Consider the following 19,117-nt stretch of genomic DNA (forward strand, 5'->3'; position numbering starts at 1 on the left):
GAAGGGATGGGGGGAAGGTGGTACTGGCAGCAAAACGTCCTGATCAATATGAGCCTGCTAGCATGGCCAGGATCCCATCCCTTCCTTCTCCATTGTTCAGGGATCACTGACATCCTTCTCCTGCTATTCACCTTCACTAACACACTGCACAACAAGTCCAGCTCCAAACTAGCTGGGCTTGATCCTAAGAAGCACCATTTCCAAGGAGATATCAGACCAAACTTGTGCCAGGACATCACAAGATTCATTCTTGTCCCTAGAAGCTGGTGCCACCAGTTACACAGTCCTGTTCCCATTCAGCCTGTTGGTCTGCTCTGACTGACCTGGAGGGATCTGCTTAAGATCTTACAGCAAATAGAAAAGGGTCAGGCTGTTTACACCTGAGATATCCAGAGAAGAAAGGTCAGAAAGGTCCAACAGGTCTTTTTAAAAAATATTCTTTTTAATAATACAGAAAAGAGAGAAGATTTTTTTTTTTCCCCTCTCTCCCCTCCTTTAAGAAGGGAAGCCTGCTTCTTCCCTGAATGCCCATAGACTGGAAATTCCGTGAAGGACCAGACAGTATTACCAAAGCTAAGGAAGAAAAAAATTCAGGAACAGAGATTTTGTAACTATCTGAATTACACAGTTTCAAAACAAAGCCCCTTGTTTGTTTGTTTGTTTTTTTAAACTAACAAACAAAACAACATAGAACTTCTCCATCCTTTCCATTAAAGCAGAAGAACCTGCTGAACAGACACTGGCATGTACAATAAAGTCTCCAAGTGAATGGGGCATTCCAAATACTTCTGAAATTAAAAAGCCTTATGAGCTATTAACAGTTTCATACTATGAAAATGTGCATTTATTGGGATTTTTGAGCCGTGCGTCTAAGTGTGGAGTTTAACATGAGATTTGAAAAAGAGTTTGTACTGATAATTTCTCTTTTTAGCTAATGCAAACCTGAACCTATAAGATTTGCAGTGATGATGCTGGAGCACCAGTTCAAACTCTGTACACAATACAACATCACAAATTTCTTCCATCACGCTTTTCAGATTTATAAGGAGACAAGTCCCCTCTCACAGGCAGAGGGATACCATCACAAAGGAGCAAGGCAAGAACAGAGGAAGAAGGTACAGACAAAAAGATCAGTGCTGACTGACATCAGGATTAAAGCACAGCAATGCCAAAGACAGCTGCTTTCATTTGGGAAAGGATGCCAGGCCGTACTCACATGTAGAGCTCTCCCAGCAGCTTGTGGACAGGCAGCAAGCAGGAAATATCTTGGATAATAACTTTCCCGGCAGCTTTGATGGGTCTGTTGTTGGCATCTGTCCCCTCTCGTTTGCTTTTCCACCTCCTTGATTTCTGCAGAAGAAACGGCAACGTGTTACTGGGGAGGAGGACAGCAGGCTTCTCGGGCCAGGGAACAAAGCACTAGGGTCAGGAATATTGCAAGCAGCACCCAAACCTGCCTTTCACAAGGCTCTATGTTACCCTGGAAAACATCCATGACATGCCCAGGAGAACAAGCATCTCCATCTGTAGGAAGTGAAAAGCAGGTCAAGGCAGCGAGCTCAAGGTCAAACTCACTCAAAAAGTATTTTGTGAGTTCCCCTGTGAAAGCCAATAAGAGAATAAATCAGCATCGGGATGCCAATCGAACCTGGGCAGGTTTGGCAGGAGGACAGTTCAATTATCATTCTCACGAGAAGTCTGGTCTGGGAACCCTCTGCACACAGACCACCGCTGACTTCAGCCAACATCAGCACAGAGACGTGTGGGAGGCAGCTTCTGCTTGCCCTTAGCTTCGGGGCAAGCTGACAGCTCCAGACTCTCTCTTTTCTTTCGGTGTTTGAGTACGCCCCTGTTTAGCACCAGGACAGGGCTCCCACCTCCTGCTTTATCAACAGCTTCAAACAAACAACAGGCTGACGATAAAGCAGGGCCCAAGTTTTCCTAGCAAGGATCCTTAGCTACCATGCTCACAGCTACTTACGGCTGGCTCAGGACATAAGGTAGGGGGGAGAAGAAAGGAGAGGGAATCAACATGAGGGAACGAAACCAAGAAGCCAAGATTCCCAAATACTCCCTGTAATAGGCACGGGGGGCCGTCTTAACGCCAAGCTGCGTAAAGCTACCTTGGCTGTATGAAACACGAAAGAGTATTTGGCTGGTATCATGGCCTCTTCCAGCTCCTCGCTCTAGGATGACGAGGGACACCAGGACGTTCAGCAGCACGACAGGCAGAAGGCACTGGAGCTCTACGGAGGGAAGCACTGGCTGCTAGCAGGGCTGCTAAGTGCAGGGAAGGATGCTTTGCAATGCTGCTCCCCTGTGGCGTGTTCCCTCACTGACACACCGAGTCGATGGTCCTACACCGAAGCGTCTCCTGGTCATACTGTGAGTTACGGAGGGTCTCCTGAGGCACTTGTGGAGGGGCGTCCCACACCCCTACCTGAAGCGCCATAGCCCCTTTGAAGGGGCCAGCAAAGCCGCCCTGTGCCAATGGCTCCGCAGGGCTGGCAGAGCTCGCACAGGCAACACATCGGTGCTCCTAAAGAGCAGTCTGGGCTACCAGAGTTGGACCTGCAAGCAGGGTCACCACTACTCTGGATGTCAGGTCAGCTGACTGTCAAACTGCCTTTGACCGTGATCACGCAGTCCTATGAGAACACGGGCAGGCTTATCACAGACAAAAATGCCCTTAAAAAACCCCTAACAACCTTAAGAAATTAATTCCTCCTCCACTGCCTGCCTGGCCCAAGCTTAGGCCAATGTGCTGAGGAGGTCTTGCCGTGCTGAGCACACTGCTAGCACGGGCTACAAGAAGCAAAAAGGACGTGCTCCTGAAGTCGCTCTGGACACTGGGTGACCGAGGCTCAGAGGCTCAAGCACAGGCTCGGCAGTAAGTGAAGAAGGCGTTTCAGACTTCAAGGAGGCAAAGGCGGATTTTTCCAGGGGTGACAGACTGTCACCAGCTCCCCGATCTTCCACCGCTTCCCAGAGTAAAGACAAGTGGAACGTGCATGCTGCCCGGTATTCAGAGGTGCCAAACAGGGCTGTCAGCATTCAGTGCTACAAAAAAGCTGGCTGCCCAGGGCCTAATTCAATTCTGTTCTCTGCCACGTCCCCTCAAGTCCTAATTCATCCAAGCACAATTTGCCTGCACCGTTTATCTGCTGCATCCTTCTGAAGCTGAGAAACACTGTGCAGCGGAAGATGGCGAGAACACGGTCAGTGGGAGACCAAACCCCCTTCAGTCCATCAGTTCCTAATCAAGGTGCTGTCTGGATCAGCTCTGGCTCTCTTACCGTTGGGCAGACTATACCTCTTTCAACACCACCTAAAACCGCAGCTACCCTTCCCGTGCTGAAGCATGCGGGCTGTATTACAACAAGGTTCCCAAACAACAGTGGCACCTGTACCTCATTCCTTGTCAGGGCAGCCAAACGCTGTCTCCTACATACAGTGAGGAGCTGCTGATGCTGCCAAAAAACAATACTTGAACAAAGCTTGGGAGGCCAAGCGCAATGACATGTCATCAGGGCAAGAGTGCAGGTAACTGTCCTGGAAGGGTTACCAGGCTTCTCATAATATTGTCCCATCAAAAGCTGTTATTTCTGCTGTGTCTGAGCAAGCATTTGAACCCAAGCTTGCACACGCATTCTGCAGGTCCATCACCAAGGGCTTCTAGAGCTTGGCAGGTAATTTGGAGAGCAACTCGCCACCTCTCAATCACCTGTAAGCCAGCTGCCCCCAGGACTCGCAGCCGATGGAGAGTTCCCTCTGACCGAGGCAGGGTCACTGCCCCGTCATCAGGAACAGATTCAACCTGCTCCTGCCCTCTGCAAGAGCGGACTGAAGAAGCCTCCCAACAGGCATTTCAAAGACCAGAAACATGGACAACACATATCACTTTCCACAGGTAATTCAGTCACTTTTTTTTTTTTTTTTTGAGAATGACAACAAATGAGGATGAGAATGGAAAAAAGATCCCATGAATGGTTTCCACTCTTGCTGTTAGCATATCACCAGACAAATGAAGACACTAAATGTATCAGAACCCCCTGAAAACTTGGACTCACAACAACGTTGTCCTTTTTCTTCTGCTTAGCACTGCCTATTTACTGGCAAAAAGGGAAGCCCTAATTCTTTACTGGTGCAGCTCCTGGAGTAGAGTCAGTTGATGGCCATATGTCCTGCCAGTACTACACTTCCATGACCATTACTCCCTGCCCCTCGAGCTGCTACAGAAGAAAATCATGAAGCCGCATGCAGAATCACCATTAAAAATACCTGGGGTTTTGGGTTGTTTTTTTTTTTTTTTGACAATTCAGGTTTGCCTCAGCTACAGCGACAAAGCGTTAGAAAAAACTATGATCAGAAGTATGGGAACCATCATGGATGAGGTAAAGCTCATCACATTGACAGCAGCAGCTCTACTGCAAATAATTGCTGGCATTAATTATGGGAGCAGCTCTCCACCAGGCAGTATTTAAGCACTTTTAACAGGGATTACCAGAGGCAAGGAGAGCTCTAGCTTGCATCTGTCTGGCCAAGGTCCACCACAAGGTTCCTCTCTCCCTTCTGCTTCACCTCTTCTCCCAGGAGAAGCTCCCACTACGGTGTTATCAAAAGGTGCCACCAAGGCTCACAGGCATTAGGGTAGGACAGAAAACACATCTCTTCCTAGGGGATGGAGCACAGGTCACGAGGGGCAGCAGTGAATGTAACGGTTGGAGCTGAAGCAGAAATCAACATGCGTGCACCAAGCTGACTACTGACAGCTGAAGGTGAAAGACACAGAGCTTCTGCACTGCCCCCCAACATTTCTAGCTCTTTCTGCAGTCTAGAATCCATGCCAAGGAGAACTGCATCTACCCGGCTGCCCCTGAGAGCTTAAGGAGAGGAAGAAAAGAAAGAAAATAGCTATAGCAAATTAAGGCTCATCAGTTCCTCAGAGCACCAGAAGGAAAGAAACCAGAGCATTTATGACAATCATGGGGTTGGAGGTGACAGCGGGGAAGAGCACTGAATAATGACTAAAAAAGCAAGTCTGCACCTGCACCACCATACCCAAGGCTATAATTTGCTGCAATCTGAGGTGAAAACGATGGCAGTAAATGGGTTACATGTAGAAACAGATAGCCCAAGAATAAGCCACCAACTGCTTCGTAGCAACCACCATCATCACTGCATACTCAGCAGAAGTAGTAACAAAATGCTGCATGCCTGCTCGGAAAGGATGCTGAACAGTTGGGCGTGTGTCTTTGGATCCTGCTGAGGCAGGCACTGCTGTAAGTAGCATCGTGAAACGTAAAGTGCCTGTTTCGCATAAGCATATGCAAAATTTCAGGCTTCGTGGTATAAACTGGTGTTAGTAGGGCAAAGGGAAGGGCTGTGGACAGAAGAGAACAGACTTGATGCCAAAGATTAAGCTGCAATAAGACATTTACAAAATAAAGAGTTAAACCTGCTCCAAGTCAGGTTCAAGCTGCTTCTAATGTTAATTTTTTTTTTTTTTAAATAAAATTTAAAGATTGTTGCCTCCCTGCAGAAAGCAATGCTCCTTTATTCTGAACAACTGCCTACAGATTAACTCCTCTGTGCAGGTCATGCAGCACTGCCTGAATTTTCTCTTCAAAATAATCAACATTTACTATTTCCAACATCTCCCACGCTACCAGGCAACTTCCACAAAGGGGCTAACAAATCTGAGGCACTTTTGAATCAAGTGTCCCACAGCAGGAATATTTTCTTTATAGCTTCCATCAATTAATAGCTGGCACCTGCCCTGAAGCACAGGCATTTCCGAAGTGGACACTAGTCATTACCTAGAGAGAAGGAGGAATTATTCCTTCTTCTAGACTTGCTAAACTCTTGTTTCTCTGAGCACCTCAAGCAATGCTGAGCTCTTCTTTCAGAAGGCAGGCACCTGGTCTGCACAAATAATCCACACCTCTCTTGTTGCATGTCTGCGTCTTCGCCTTGGGCGCTACTGCCCACATCAGAGTGTGTGATTAGCCTCTTCCAAAGGTTATCCACAAATACAATCACTCCTTCAAGACTTGGACTAATCCACATATCATTTTTAAGTATACATTACACAAAATCATAACTTTATCACATCACTGCTTGCTCTTCTTTCCAAGCCAGTTGTAAGGAATTAAACTGCGGTCCTTTGTGTGCCACAATTTACCACACCACGAGCTGGCGAGTTCCTTGCTTGGTTTTATTTCTTTCAGTCTGTTCCCGATTCAAGACAGAACTTCATTTCTTGCCTCCACTGCTCCCATTTCTTTATTAGCTCTTTGCAAAAAGCCTTGATGGAATCAAGTAAATTACTTCTGGTTTCTTTCACCTATTATTTGCCATGTAGTCTTAGAGCTGTTGTAATTAGGAAGGCTTGATCCTCTTATACCAAGTTAAATTAGGTGTTACAGAAATCTGTTTTATTCCCTGCTGTCTTATGAGGAGACAGTATGAAGGACAGCAGCTGTGAAAAAATTAGTTGTTCTCACAGACATTAAGAAAAATGGACCTAAAGAGATCATCTTTGAATTGAAATGGAGTTTTCTAAGCTTTGCCTGTGCTCAGCAGATGAGTGATGAGATAGTAATTGCCCAAATTTACAGCACAGCTCGAGCACCGCTGATATCATCAAGATGTTCACATGAAGGATGTTCAAGCTTGAGGGACATGTGGACCTGACTAATGGAAAATGACTGTCAAAGCAGCCTCGGAAGGGCAGGTGCCAGGAGGAGGGAGTACCTGCCATGGTGGCTGGAAGCACAACCACTCAAACTCAATGTGATTCCAAAGGCTGGGAGAAGATCACAGATTAAGGAGAAATTCTATTTATTGCTCCAGGAAATAAGACTTTACAGTACATTGCACTGAGAATAGGCAGCTTATTTTAATGAGATGACAGATCACTGTAAGCCACAAAACCAGTTTGTTTCTTCCACAGCTCTTAAGCAATCCTCCCTCTCCAGCGAGGCTCCGTCTTTTCCAGAACCAAGGCGCTCTAATGTCAGTCTCATCAGTTGCTTGATGATGCATAATAATCATTCAGCTCCTCTGCAGTGCACTCTCTAACTTCCTAGAGTCTGATCCTTTCTTAATGCTTCAAAACTGCCCTTTGGCATCCTTTCCCGACTGCTAGCCCAGGTACAATAGGTCCTACAATGGGTTGTAGGTCAGTATTTGCACCCTTCAAACTAGTGTTTGCTCCTGTCCACTTACACATGCATTCAGCCTTACTGAAGCCCTAGGCCCTGTGTGGAGTGCAAGTCCCCCACCTCTGTGCAGGTTACTCAAAGGCAGGCAGGTGGCATTTTATTCTTGGGCCCTTGGGCAGAAGACAGGGTTATATCAAGGACAGTATTAGCACAGCGCACAGTACCGGGAAGTCGTTAATTGCTTGTATGGACCAACGTCGCCGGGCAGAGCGAGGAGACATCTGTATGTGAAAACGTTATACCCAGGAAAAGGGAAGAAAGACACCAAGAAAATTAAAAAGACAAAGGTAAATAAACCGAAATGAAAAGTGCCCTGAACCAGCAGAGTAAAAGATACCGTTCCCAATGGTTCTGTTACACAATGAACAGTTGCAAACCAAGACCCCCCCCCCCCCACTTCATCCACACGCAATTGTACTACACAACACACCTACAGCCCCGGCAGAGCGAGGGCTGCTGTGTCTGTGCCCCACGCCAGCCTCTGTGGAAGACTTCAGCAACCACAAATCAGAATGAAGTCTTCCACACGGAGTTGTATTACTGCAAGAAGCACTGAACTGCAGTGATGTGACCTTGTTCATACCATGAATCGACAACAGAGCAGAGGACACCACCTTGCTGCCCCATGTGCCAGGCTCCTACTCTAACCAGTTTACTCCTCTTGGCTGAAGAGGAAGGCAGCTAAGTGCAAACTGCATCATTTTTAACACGGCTGTCCAGCGTCTTGGCACAGAAATCTGCAGGAAGCTAAGTAAACACTCCTGCTTACTCAGACATCCCTTTAACATCCAGCATCCTCCAGGACTTCGTTCACTGGAACCTGCTGTAACTGTTCACTTTCATTTTAAACAATAAAAGCCACACGTCAGGATAGTGGAAGGGATGTAGAGACCCTGCTACTTGGCAGGGCCATGTGGAAATTCCCATTATGGGTTGAGGAACTCATTCAGGTTGAGTGAGCAATCAAATTCACTGATTGACTATGCAGGATAGCTCCAAAGTAGGCTTTCATTATGAACTTGCAGACATGTCATTAAGTACTCAATGCAGTATTATAGCAACAATAAATGCAATCTCTCAAAGCACATTACTGTGCACTCACTCAAGAAAAAAAAAATTCTGTTACAGTACTGTAAGAATCAACACAATAAAAAGGGGAAGAACGGGGTTGTTTGTGTCATGTGCAGTGTACTTTACATTTATTTCCAGCTGATGACAGGCAGGCAGGACCATCAGCCTTCAGCCTCTACCTTCCCTTGCACCTCCCCGCTGGGAGAGCCCTGCAGATGGGGAGCTGAGGGGCAAGGCTGGCTGCAGGGCCTCACACAAGGAGCGAGGAGGAGGAGACTGCAGCCTTGTGCTGCACGTTCCTCCACCAGGTCTCACAAGAGAAAGAGAAAGGATTAGTAGAAGGAAATTCAGTATAGTGGAGAAGCAACAAAACTAAGCTCAGTGTCCCTACAAAGTGCTGCTCTCCTGTAGGCAGCCACTGCTGCCAGCCTCTACTCCCATGTGCAGTGAGTTTGAGAGGTCTCCAACCAGGCGGGCACCAAGCAAAGTCCTGCGAAGCAGCAGATCCAAAGCCCTGCCAAAATCCCCGATGGGAAGGGTGAGGACACCACAGTCGCCACCCCTGTGTATGGCTGTCCTGCAGGCAAGGCTGAGCTGTTCCCAGGTCCCCACCGGCACGACCCTCTAACCGGGGGCAGAAAAACACAGCCATGGCACCTTCTTCAAGGGACATCCAGGTTTGAAGCACTGATGGCATTGCCACAGAACAGATACTGCTTCTCCTTTCTGCTGACTACTATTCTTTAGTGGGTTTTTTTGAGGAGTGAAAAAGAGCGAGGAAGAAAGGAGGAGTGTGCATGTGTGAATAAGAAGTGAGAAAGATATATATATGTGTGTGTGTATATATATACACACACACACTTAAATGAGCACAGAAAGGCTCAGTGTCAGATTTAGTTTCATTTTGGTTTACTAAGGAGATCTCTGCTGGGTTCAGCAGCTCCCTTGCCTTTATGGGAACATGACATATTTCCTGTCTAGCAACAGACAAATTCCATTTGTTTGCTAATGGTAGCGATGCCAGTCGCTGCTACATGGGATTTAAATACCTGGTGATATCTGACAAATTCAGTTGTGGAGCTAAAATTATAGAACATGAGAGTTTAACACACAAAATTTTAATTTTTATCTAATGCAAATATAAACCCCAAGCTTCAGAGCAAGGAGCTAACAAGACTCAGAGTCTGGGTTTTTTAAAAATCCTTGCAATGAAATGACATAAAAATAGGTAGCATTGATCCAACAAAGGCCATGACATCAACTCCTGAAAAATCAGAAAACCTTTGCTGATGGGAAATACAGGGTTTTTTTAAAAACTATTTCATCTGCAAGAACATTTGAGCTAGCTCCCTGCCAGGGCCCTTACATTTCTTCCAACCCAGCACGTGAGGAGATAGCTTGGCAGGGGGAAGGGGAACACAGGAATTTTCTCTGGCTTTCAGCAGACATGGCTACACACGTGCTTTGTCCTCTCGACTTTTCCTCCCCCTGACAAAAATCTTGTCGCCATCAATACAAGGGCTGGGGAGGCAGGTCACATGAAATTGCACCAAGCTGCTTCCACATGTTATTTTTAGCCTTGTCTGTCATCTTAGAGAGCTGCGTGTCAGAGACAAGCACGCTGCAGAGGACAGAGGTAGCTCTTTAAATAAACTCTCCTGCAAAGACTAGAACAGCTTGTAATTCTTGTACCAGGCAGCACCATTTTCTCTTCATATCAAAAAGAAGTTTGAGTGTGGGGGAAAAAAAAAAAAAACAACAAACCAAACAGAATGGGGACTCCAAGACTCTTTTCTGGGGTCTGTATGGAAGCAAAGCTCGCAATGGGGAGAGAGGCTCGCCCCACAGCTGGTAGGAGTAACTTGCATCACATAAGTGGGGGACAGTCCCAGAGGGGTCAGCTGTCACGTCCAGGGCTGCTGGAAAATGAAGACCTCTTTCAGTGCCCAGGAAGGATGAGAGCTCAAGGCTCGGACAGTGGGCAAACTATTTGAATGCCCTGAATTCTCAAGGCTCTCGGTAGAAGCTTACCATATTTTTGCAAGCCACTTCACCCCCTGCTGAAGCACAGAGAGTTTGCTTTGGAGCAAGCTGCACAGTTGATTATTCCCACAGCATCTGCTCCGGACACATCAGGCCCTCAGCTGCTTCAGAACTACCTTACGGCCACATTACAATTACCAACAGGTCTTCCTCACCCACTGTGTCCCGGAAGAAAACGACTCCACTCTCCCCTAAAGCCTTGCTTATAAACAGCAATGACAGCAAGACCTACACCTAAACCAGAAGTACGTGGAGAATCACGTAAGAATGATTTTTGTTTAAAAAGAAGCGGAGAAGATCTTTGGAGAATCATGTAGGAATTATTTTTGTTTAAAAATAAATCCAAAGGGGCACATATCCCTGAAAGAGATACCTGTAATAGAAATAACCCAAATATAACCCACAATGCTGGAGAGGTTGTCAGTAAGCTGCACAGAGCCACAACCCTTTGCAGTTCTATACATCAGGGAGTGCAGAGAAAAGCAGAGCTGCCTACGTGTACTTATCTGGAGACTACAGCTTCTTAAGTGTGAGATTTTAACCCTATGTAATGCAAAGGGAGACAGTGTAATGCACTGAAGGAAGGTGTGATGGTCTGTGTAGAGAGATATCAAAATAAGCAGGTCAAATGCTAGACAGGATCAGTAAAGAAGTTACTAATAGGAGATAAATCCATTTGACATTTTTACAGAGCTGCCTGTAAAAAGATGCCTTCTTTGAGAGGAATATGAAGTTTCTGTTGCTAGCAATGATCACAGCTATACGAAAGGAATACAGATCACAAAGGCTAAAGTGTTAGGAAAGGCTTTGTGGTCTGGTACTTACCCTCTCTTTGTAGTAGAAGGAGCTAATGGAGACCTGCTCCTTCTCGCTGCGCGTCGGACTCCCACTGTACAAACGCAGATTGCCTGGAGTCTCTGTGCGGATCTTCATTGGAGTAATGAGGCCGCTATGGTACGCTGATAAAGCTGACAGGGACCTAGAAACAAGAGAATACACTTTTAGGGAGCTTACACCCATCAAATTGCCCTGGAGGCTCACAGCGACATCTCCGCTAACCCAAGCTGCTAGCAAAGTTTCAGTTGTGTTGAAGGAAGGGGTCTCTGCTGAAGGCCAGTGATATAAGGGACCAGCAGCTTTGTGTTGAGGGCACAGCTAACACTAGAGGTCAGTACTTTCAGGGCCAGTAGCTCCAGTGTAGGATCTGATATTCACCCATTACAGCGGCACACCTCAAAAGCGAGGCAGGGGGTCCTCACCTGGGCGTGGGCTCCGTTGGGGACACCGCACGGTGCATGGTCATGGGTCTCGTGAAATACACCAGGTACCCTGAAGAGACAGGACACGGCATAAAGATCACAACAACGAGGAGCAGATTACCCAGGGGTGGTTTACACAGGAAAACCTGGTTATTTAAGGTATCAGTCAAGGGCCTGGGTGCCTATCCACTACCGTGAGCGCTTTTAAGCTACAAGTAGACAACCACATTTCCTCAACCCAAATCCACTCCCTGCAAACCCATTCAAAAGCATGTTGTGTTGAGATGGTTGTCTTAAAAGCACCATCTCAAGTGGCTTACAGATATCAGAGCAAAGTCAATAAAAGAAAATAAGCAAATACACACTCATGTTTTAACTCTTCACCAGAGCTTGTCAAGCACTGATACTCCAGAGGCAAGCAAGGTGATGTTGGGCTACACAGAGAAGCCATTGCAGCTTGTACAACTCTCCTCTTCAAAAGGATAACCCCAGCCATCTGAAGCCAACTCCAAAGCACTCTCTCACAAGCCTTACCCCATTTGTTACAGCATCTCAAGTGTCTTCAGCCACCCACTCTTGCAAGAGTTTCAGTACTTAGCAGGTTTCACTGAGCCTATTCCATGCAATACTACCGTTTCACTTTTTCTAGGAATTCGGTGAGGCCTGTATGAAAAGCAGCTTTCAAAATGTGCTCAAATTGGGATGCAGTCAGGTCCGGAGGAGGCACGCCTGCATCTGAAACAGCTCAGTGAAACTTAACAGCTCTTCCTCAGACCTTAACCTGTTCTTTAAGGATGATCTTTGCACTGTACACTCTCCTGGAAACCTGGATGTGATTGTACCCCATGTCCCATCTAGGAGAAGTTTCCCAGTGACCTTGAAAATCTATTTTGGACAGCAGCAAGGGTGCAGAATGAGAAATGAGTGATTAGTAACAAGAATACAGCTTCAGCAAGGGATAAGTTCAACCCCAAATCACAGGAATTTCGTGAAGACTGAGCATCAGAGCATGTCCAGCAGTTTGATGCTGGTAGGAGAGAACTAGGCAAGAAAAACAGCTATTCCCAGTCTTCTGTGACAGAGAGGTCTGACAATGCCTCTGGCATGTCACAAGCCAAAGGCCACTTCTTCAACTAGTCCTGGATTTCCAATGCCTAAAACCCCGCATGCAACACCAACTGCAAACAGTTGCTAACTAGTCTCATTATCTATAAATTTATCACAACATTGCTACTTTAATACCATTTCTTACTCATTGCACAGCAGTGACCAAAGCCTTGGCAAGCGTTCCCCAAGACACTTAAGAGGACCGTTCCCTGGGTAGCTGTTGTAACGTATCAGCGATGGGGCTGACCTGCACCACAGAACCTGGCTCCAGAGGTCCGCGGAAATGGGATGTTAGAGTCCTGGTAGGAACCATAGGCATTGGAGACCCGGGCAAACGTGGGCAAGGGGGGTGTTACGGAGTTTGACAAAGCGTAGGGATTGCTGGACGTGCTGTCCTCTTGGTTCTGAAACAGAAGTTACCCAAGGTCACACTCCTGCTGCCACAGGAAGGAAACCCAGCTGGAGCACTGGACATCGCAGCACCGAGTAGCCTCACAGAAGGTGCTTGTCCTTTGAGCCAGAGCAGATCAAGCACAGAGCACGGTTACTGCTCTGGCTGCAAAAGGCACTTGCAAGCACATTTACCTTTGAGGAAAGGGCTTCTCTGGCTGCTTGTCCAGAGAGTTCTCTCCCACCACAGCTGTGTTGAAATGCAGAACTTGACTTGGGGTGAAACAGTGGGAAACTATATAGAAAATCTGACCTTCGGACTCTGGATATGACTCTCAAGACTGGGAGCTGAGCTAAACCTGATACTTCAATGATGCAAGTGAGACAAAGACTCCTTAAATAGGAATGCCACAGAACTAGAGGGGGTCAAATGCAGGTGAGGAAGGCAGGTGGTGTGAAATACTGGGGGACCTCAGGCCTATCCATAGGAATTTTGGCACTCTCTATTTGGATAGAGAGTACTACAGCTTGGGTCTAAAGGAATTCTTTAAAGGCAGCAGCGCCTGACTTGAGTCATCACATTTCCATACAATGGAGAAAGTTCCCACTCTTAAACATTACTGCTGAAACCAAACAGAATTAAGCCTTTCCATGTAAAAAAAAAATTTAAAAAAAATCCCTTCGTTTGCGATAAACAAACAAAACCCCTTGGAAAAGAAACCTGAGGACACTCTCCAATCTTTTCCTGAATGCTAAAAACACCCACTCTGGTACACTTCACCCACACACAGACCTAAATACCTGACACTGGGATGCCGAGTAGGTATCACAGATCTCTCAGCTAAGGGCAGAGTGTGACTTGAATTCATCTGCAGTATCATCCCTACAAAACCTCAGCACAAGACTTCAGAAAAAAACAGACTTTCACAGCTTTTTTTTTTTTTTTTAAGGGAGGAAAACAAAGACCCTAGAATAGGACTAGCAGGATCTTTGACTAGAACTGAGGAGGTAAAGACATCTGCCACTGCCTTTCAGAGAAGAACGAATCCATCAGCTCCCTGAGGCCTCTTATCTTCTCTCACAGATGATAACCATGCCCTGGCACTCAGTGAGACATACTCTGAGCTGGGAAGCTACCACGCACCACCAAGATGCTCAGACAGACCCCCAGTCACTCCTGCTAACCTGAATATCAGTGAGCATGCAGAGTTCCCCAACGCAGCAAACCTTCAGGGTCTGATTTTCGGAAACAAAACACATCTAATCATCTGCTCAGTTTTCTTCAACATTAACCAGAACTGTTTACACAAATGTAACTGCCAGCCCCAGGGGTCTATTTACACGTCTAATGAGGACGGACTCTCACTGCAGAGTCAGAAGTATGGGATGTGGGAGAAGACAACAAACTAGGGCAGAAAGCCCACGCAGTTCTCCATACCACAACAGACTCCAGCCAGGAGACCAACTGACGCAGGCAGGGCTCCAGGCAGCTCTGGTTCCGCTTCACTTTCTGCAGAGAAGTATCTTTCAATATCTGGAATACATACAAGAAGCAGCTTGAATCATGGTTACATCCACCCCTTCCCCACATCCTTTTTTGTCTGCAGAACAACTAAAATGCCAGAATCCAGAGAGGCCAAAGACATCCCATAATATCCAGCGGAGCTGCACTGACCCGCTCGTGTGCTGCCTGCTTTGAGGAACGGCTGTGAGCTTTGATCAGAGCACTGAGGGTTCACCTAGATTCAGCACGCTGAGCCAGGATTTGGGCTCCCATACTACTGTAGCCTATATGTTCCATAACAGTTTGTGGCCAATTGAGTAATTTTTTTTTTCAGGAAGGAACCCAAATTGATCCGTCTGCTTGCTGCTGGGGAAGGGATTTCATCAGCAAAAGGAATTCCTACACCAGATGATCAAAAGACCTAGTCTGGGATTATGAGGGGACTTTTTACGCAGGCCCCGCTTTTTAAAACAGTTTGTGGATGAGAGCGGGAAGAAGCATCCCAGCTCAAAAAATATTATCCTGCTGCAGCTGGATGCTTAGCTGGTCATTTTGTCTGTTACAGGGTTGGGGGAAACTGCACGAGGAGAAGGATGTTAGGGATCCTCAGGCAATACACATCACACAGAAATACAGTAGCAGCGAAGAACACACGTTTAAAAAGCACCAGTGGAGAAAGGCAAATACTGGGCTACAAGGCCAACAAAAACCTCACCCTAGGAGCTCTGCAATGTATCAGACACTAATTTGCAGTATGCCTCCAGCAAGGTCAGATGTTTTATTCTGTCAGTAACCTAGACATCAAGTGTCCGGCATTTTTTTATATATATATACACACACACACCTTCAGCAGCTTTGCCTTCATGGAGGCAGTGATCGAGGTCGGGTTGATGAACTGGAAGGACGGTGCAGCATTATTGGGATACTGGACAGGGAACATCACCAGCATCCTGACTCGGTGGCTGCCGCAGTGCACTGACACCGTACAGCTACGACTCACTGCATCCATCTGTGTGAGGAAAAGCAATTGCTCTGTAGTTAGATCTCCAAGGACCTTTAAACTTATAGCGGCTTAAATTCATGCTGAGGGGCTGATTCCTCTGCACACCCATAAGACGAAGTCATGCTGTTCTCAAGGGCAGCGAACACAGTGACAGCAAAAAACCCCAGGCAGATGGAGACGGACTCAGCTCGCACCAGCAGACTGCCAGTCCGACACCCCAGCGTCTGGAGCCCGCAGCGATCCCAGGTAGCATCAGGAATCAGGCTCTACCCCCAACAGCCACTGCACCCCAGCCCACTTCACCTGGCTGTGGAGAGCTCCAGGCCCAGCACAGCAGTAACAGTCACCACCTAAGATCATACACCACTGTCTCAGAAAACTACATCAGGATGATGCCACGAACTGTGAAACCATGGGGTGGGGAAAGGAGACAGGCAACTGCCTCAAGCCTCCCATTCCAGTCCAGTGCTGTGCCTCCAGCAAGCTTCCACACGCAGAGGAGGGTTTGGTGTGCAAGGCAGATGCCAAAACCGAGGAAGAGAGTGCAGGATAGGGAGGGCTCAGCAGATCAGGTTCAGAAACAGTTGAAATGAGATCAGCTGCGTGTAGTGGAACAAGTCACTTCCCACTCTGCAGTCTAAGCAGAGGAAAACACTGCCCGGCCTTCTCGGGACCAGGGCCAGTGTAGTTACTGTGCTGAAATACTTCCCTTGGTCCCAGTGTCTGGGATTATCCTCTTTCCTACTACCTCTGGCCAAAAGGATCTCTACGGCTCAAAATAAACCTTGTTTACAGACAGCAGTCACTGCAGCAAAAAAGGTTCCCCTCAAAAAGCTCCGATCAGTCAGCCTCCCTCCTAACAAGCCAGAAAAAGGAAACTCTCTACCTCCACATTGACATTTCGGATCTGCACGTTGATCAGTGAAAACTCCTGCTGCAGTGTCTGAGGCAGCCCCAGCTGGTCTGTTTTCTTTCCCACTAGAGGATCATTCAGGAAATCTTCTTTTAAGGCTGACAGGAAAGATGGAGAACAGGTTGAGATGAGCTATAATAGACAGACTTTCACCACGCGATGCCAGGAGGCAGCCAAGACAGTGGGCTTTCCTCCGCTCTTCCGGCACACGGAGGATGAGTTTTACCTGGCAAAGAGCTGCGAGCTGGAGGGTCTCAGCTGTTGTTCAGAGGCAGGCTTCTGAGCCCTGCTCTTCAAAAAAACCAAACCTGTCTGCACACAGGCTTCCCAAAAGGTTACAGAAGCTGCCTGTACTCTGTACAACTGTAAATGATCTGTCTCTACTCACTTAAGAGCCCTTCTCCTCCCTGTAGAGTACTGCCAGAGTCACAAACCTGAGGCCACAAGCCTCTCGGTTCAATGGGAAAGAACTGCTGGCAGTCTCCAGGAGGAGCTCTGGTCTTTGGGACTCACACCCCACCACTCTTGGCTTTCAGGGAATGCTTCCAGGGAGAGAGAAGAGGGTATTTCTGGCCCTATGAGAGGCTTAATTCATTTGTAGCAGCATTTAATGTTGCAAAGCACTCTAGTGCTTTAATGGTCTTTAAAGAATCATCTAAATGCTGGGTCTAGCTGTCCAGTTCCACTGCCATTGGACAGTTTTCAGGAGGACAATAACCCCTGAAGGCCAGAATAAACAGCCAGGCAAGTGCTGCAGGGCACAAGGAATTACGGTTAAGATAGCAAACTTGACTGAGTTCCAGAAGGCTCTGCCTGTGGTTGAGCCTGGTTTTTGCCTCAACTCTTGCTGTGTATCCCCATTAGGGCAGGGGCAGCTGCTTCTGAAGGGGGCTTTGCTGTGGCACCACTTCCTAAGACCAAATGCATTTTATGATGATGGCTTCAAGGACACAAGGGAAGTCCCGATTATTCAGCTGTCACTCTCATGCTCGCACTATCATATTCCACAGACTATTCCTAGCAAAAGAAATAAGTGACAAGAAATGCAAAAAGCTGTCCGTTTACAGGCATTTGCCTAAAAGATAGTGACTTTGCTGCTGGGACAAATTTATCTGGTTTTACTGCTGCCCAGTGGGTTGCTGAATTTGGATAGGTAGGATACTCAGCTGCTCATTCCTGTTTGCGATTTTATTATAGTGCTTAGATATACTTCACAAAAGGGAGCTGAAAAGGGGATTAAAAGAAGATCAGTGGCTCTCAGGGAAGATAATTATTTCTAGCTCAAGATACCACATAGCTTACTGAAAAGCCATCTCTGAGGTTCCCAATACAGGCAGTACCCTCCTTTTGTCTTCTCCTCTCGTTCCCTTCCAATTAGTTTCTAATCCCCAAATGCCCACATATTTGTCTAGATTCCTAAAAGATCCTTTATAGACAGCAGCCAGTGAGGAGAGCTGTACACTGAAGACACAGCTGGTGGGCCTTCCGATTTATCTGCAGAGCACTGTTCTCTTCAAAGATCCCCCAAAGTGCTTTACTAATATAACGGAGACTTCGTCTGCAGTTGAAATGCAGCCACCTCCAGGGTGAAACATCAACCATCCACAATAGTTTTTAAGGCTAAAAGGAACTGAAATTCCTACCTAGGGACTTGCTTGTGCATTGATCCTGCAGTCACAGTATTTGCAGCAAAATCTGCCCTGCTACAGAAAAGCCATTTTTGTTCCCTTTGGCCACAAGGGAAACCTTAACAGTCTGAACCAAAGGCAGACCCACACAGAAACCACACAGGATGTATGAACGGGACCTCATCAGGGACAGTGAAAGAGTTAACTCTCTCCAGTGGAAAAACAGAGGTCAGGCAGCCAGAACGAGAACACTTAATACTCCCAGCTGGAGCAAGAAAGGCTGTGCTTCCCCACAGTGAGGGGGCTTTTTCTATCATATTATAAAACCCTCATGCAGACAGAGGTGCTGCCGACTTTTAGAAACTTGTTCTGCTGTCCCATAGGACAGGTGGCAGAGAGGAACTTCACTGGGATCTGCTGGGCAGAAAACTTCGAGTTAGGAAGTGATGTCTTCCCTAAGGGATCTCACAGTTGGCTCCTTTATTCAAAGGACAGATATTCGACCACTTCCTCCCATTCTCCCCAGTTTGCTGGCAAGTCAAAGGGAGAATCAAACCACTTTCCTGCAAGCCCCTCACATGGGGATCCATTGTAGCACCCTGCTACAACGCAGAGAGGAACTGTGAATTTAAACTCAAGCTGACACAAAGGCATGGGAGCACCCAATTCTTCTTCCTCAGTACTAGAGATAGAAATCTCTTTAGATAGCTTTTTCACACACACATCATCACCACAGGTCTCAGCTGCTGCAACCTCTTTATTCTGGTACTTACACTCTTCAAACACTCACACCCTGAATGCTTAACCTGGCCAGAGCCTTAACCACACGAACCCTCCTTCGCATTCCTTCCTTGTATGCCTTCTCTTCTGCAAAGCCAACTCAATGCTTTCTGTTAAAGCCTCTGACCCATTCCCATCCACCCATCTGGTACTCATAAGTTGGAGCCTTCAGCTGCCTCTCATTGGTACACGA

At 47.0% G+C, this 19,117-nt stretch overlaps 1 protein-coding gene across 2 annotated transcripts in view; it reads right to left on the minus strand.

Annotated features, from left to right (window-relative positions):
• WDR59 (WD repeat domain 59) overlaps positions 1-19,117 on the minus strand; it is a 50,585-nt gene that overhangs the window by 8,233 nt on the left and 23,235 nt on the right. For both annotated transcript variants that reach the window (XM_075766029.1, XM_075766030.1), the window contains exons 13-19: positions 16,490-16,614; positions 15,445-15,609; positions 14,535-14,630; positions 12,954-13,110; positions 11,600-11,669; positions 11,166-11,319; positions 1,217-1,350 (exon numbers count right to left, since the gene is read on the minus strand). In XM_075766029.1, coding sequence (XP_075622144.1) covers positions 1,217-1,350; positions 11,166-11,319; positions 11,600-11,669; positions 12,954-13,110; positions 14,535-14,630; positions 15,445-15,609; positions 16,490-16,614 — 901 coding nt within the window. The remainder of the gene's footprint in view (positions 1-1,216; positions 1,351-11,165; positions 11,320-11,599; positions 11,670-12,953; positions 13,111-14,534; positions 14,631-15,444; positions 15,610-16,489; positions 16,615-19,117) is intronic.

The sequence above is a fragment of the Balearica regulorum genome, chromosome 13, assembly GCF_011004875.1.
Source record: "Balearica regulorum gibbericeps isolate bBalReg1 chromosome 13, bBalReg1.pri, whole genome shotgun sequence".
In the NCBI taxonomy this organism is placed as follows: domain Eukaryota; kingdom Metazoa; phylum Chordata; class Aves; order Gruiformes; family Gruidae; genus Balearica; species Balearica regulorum.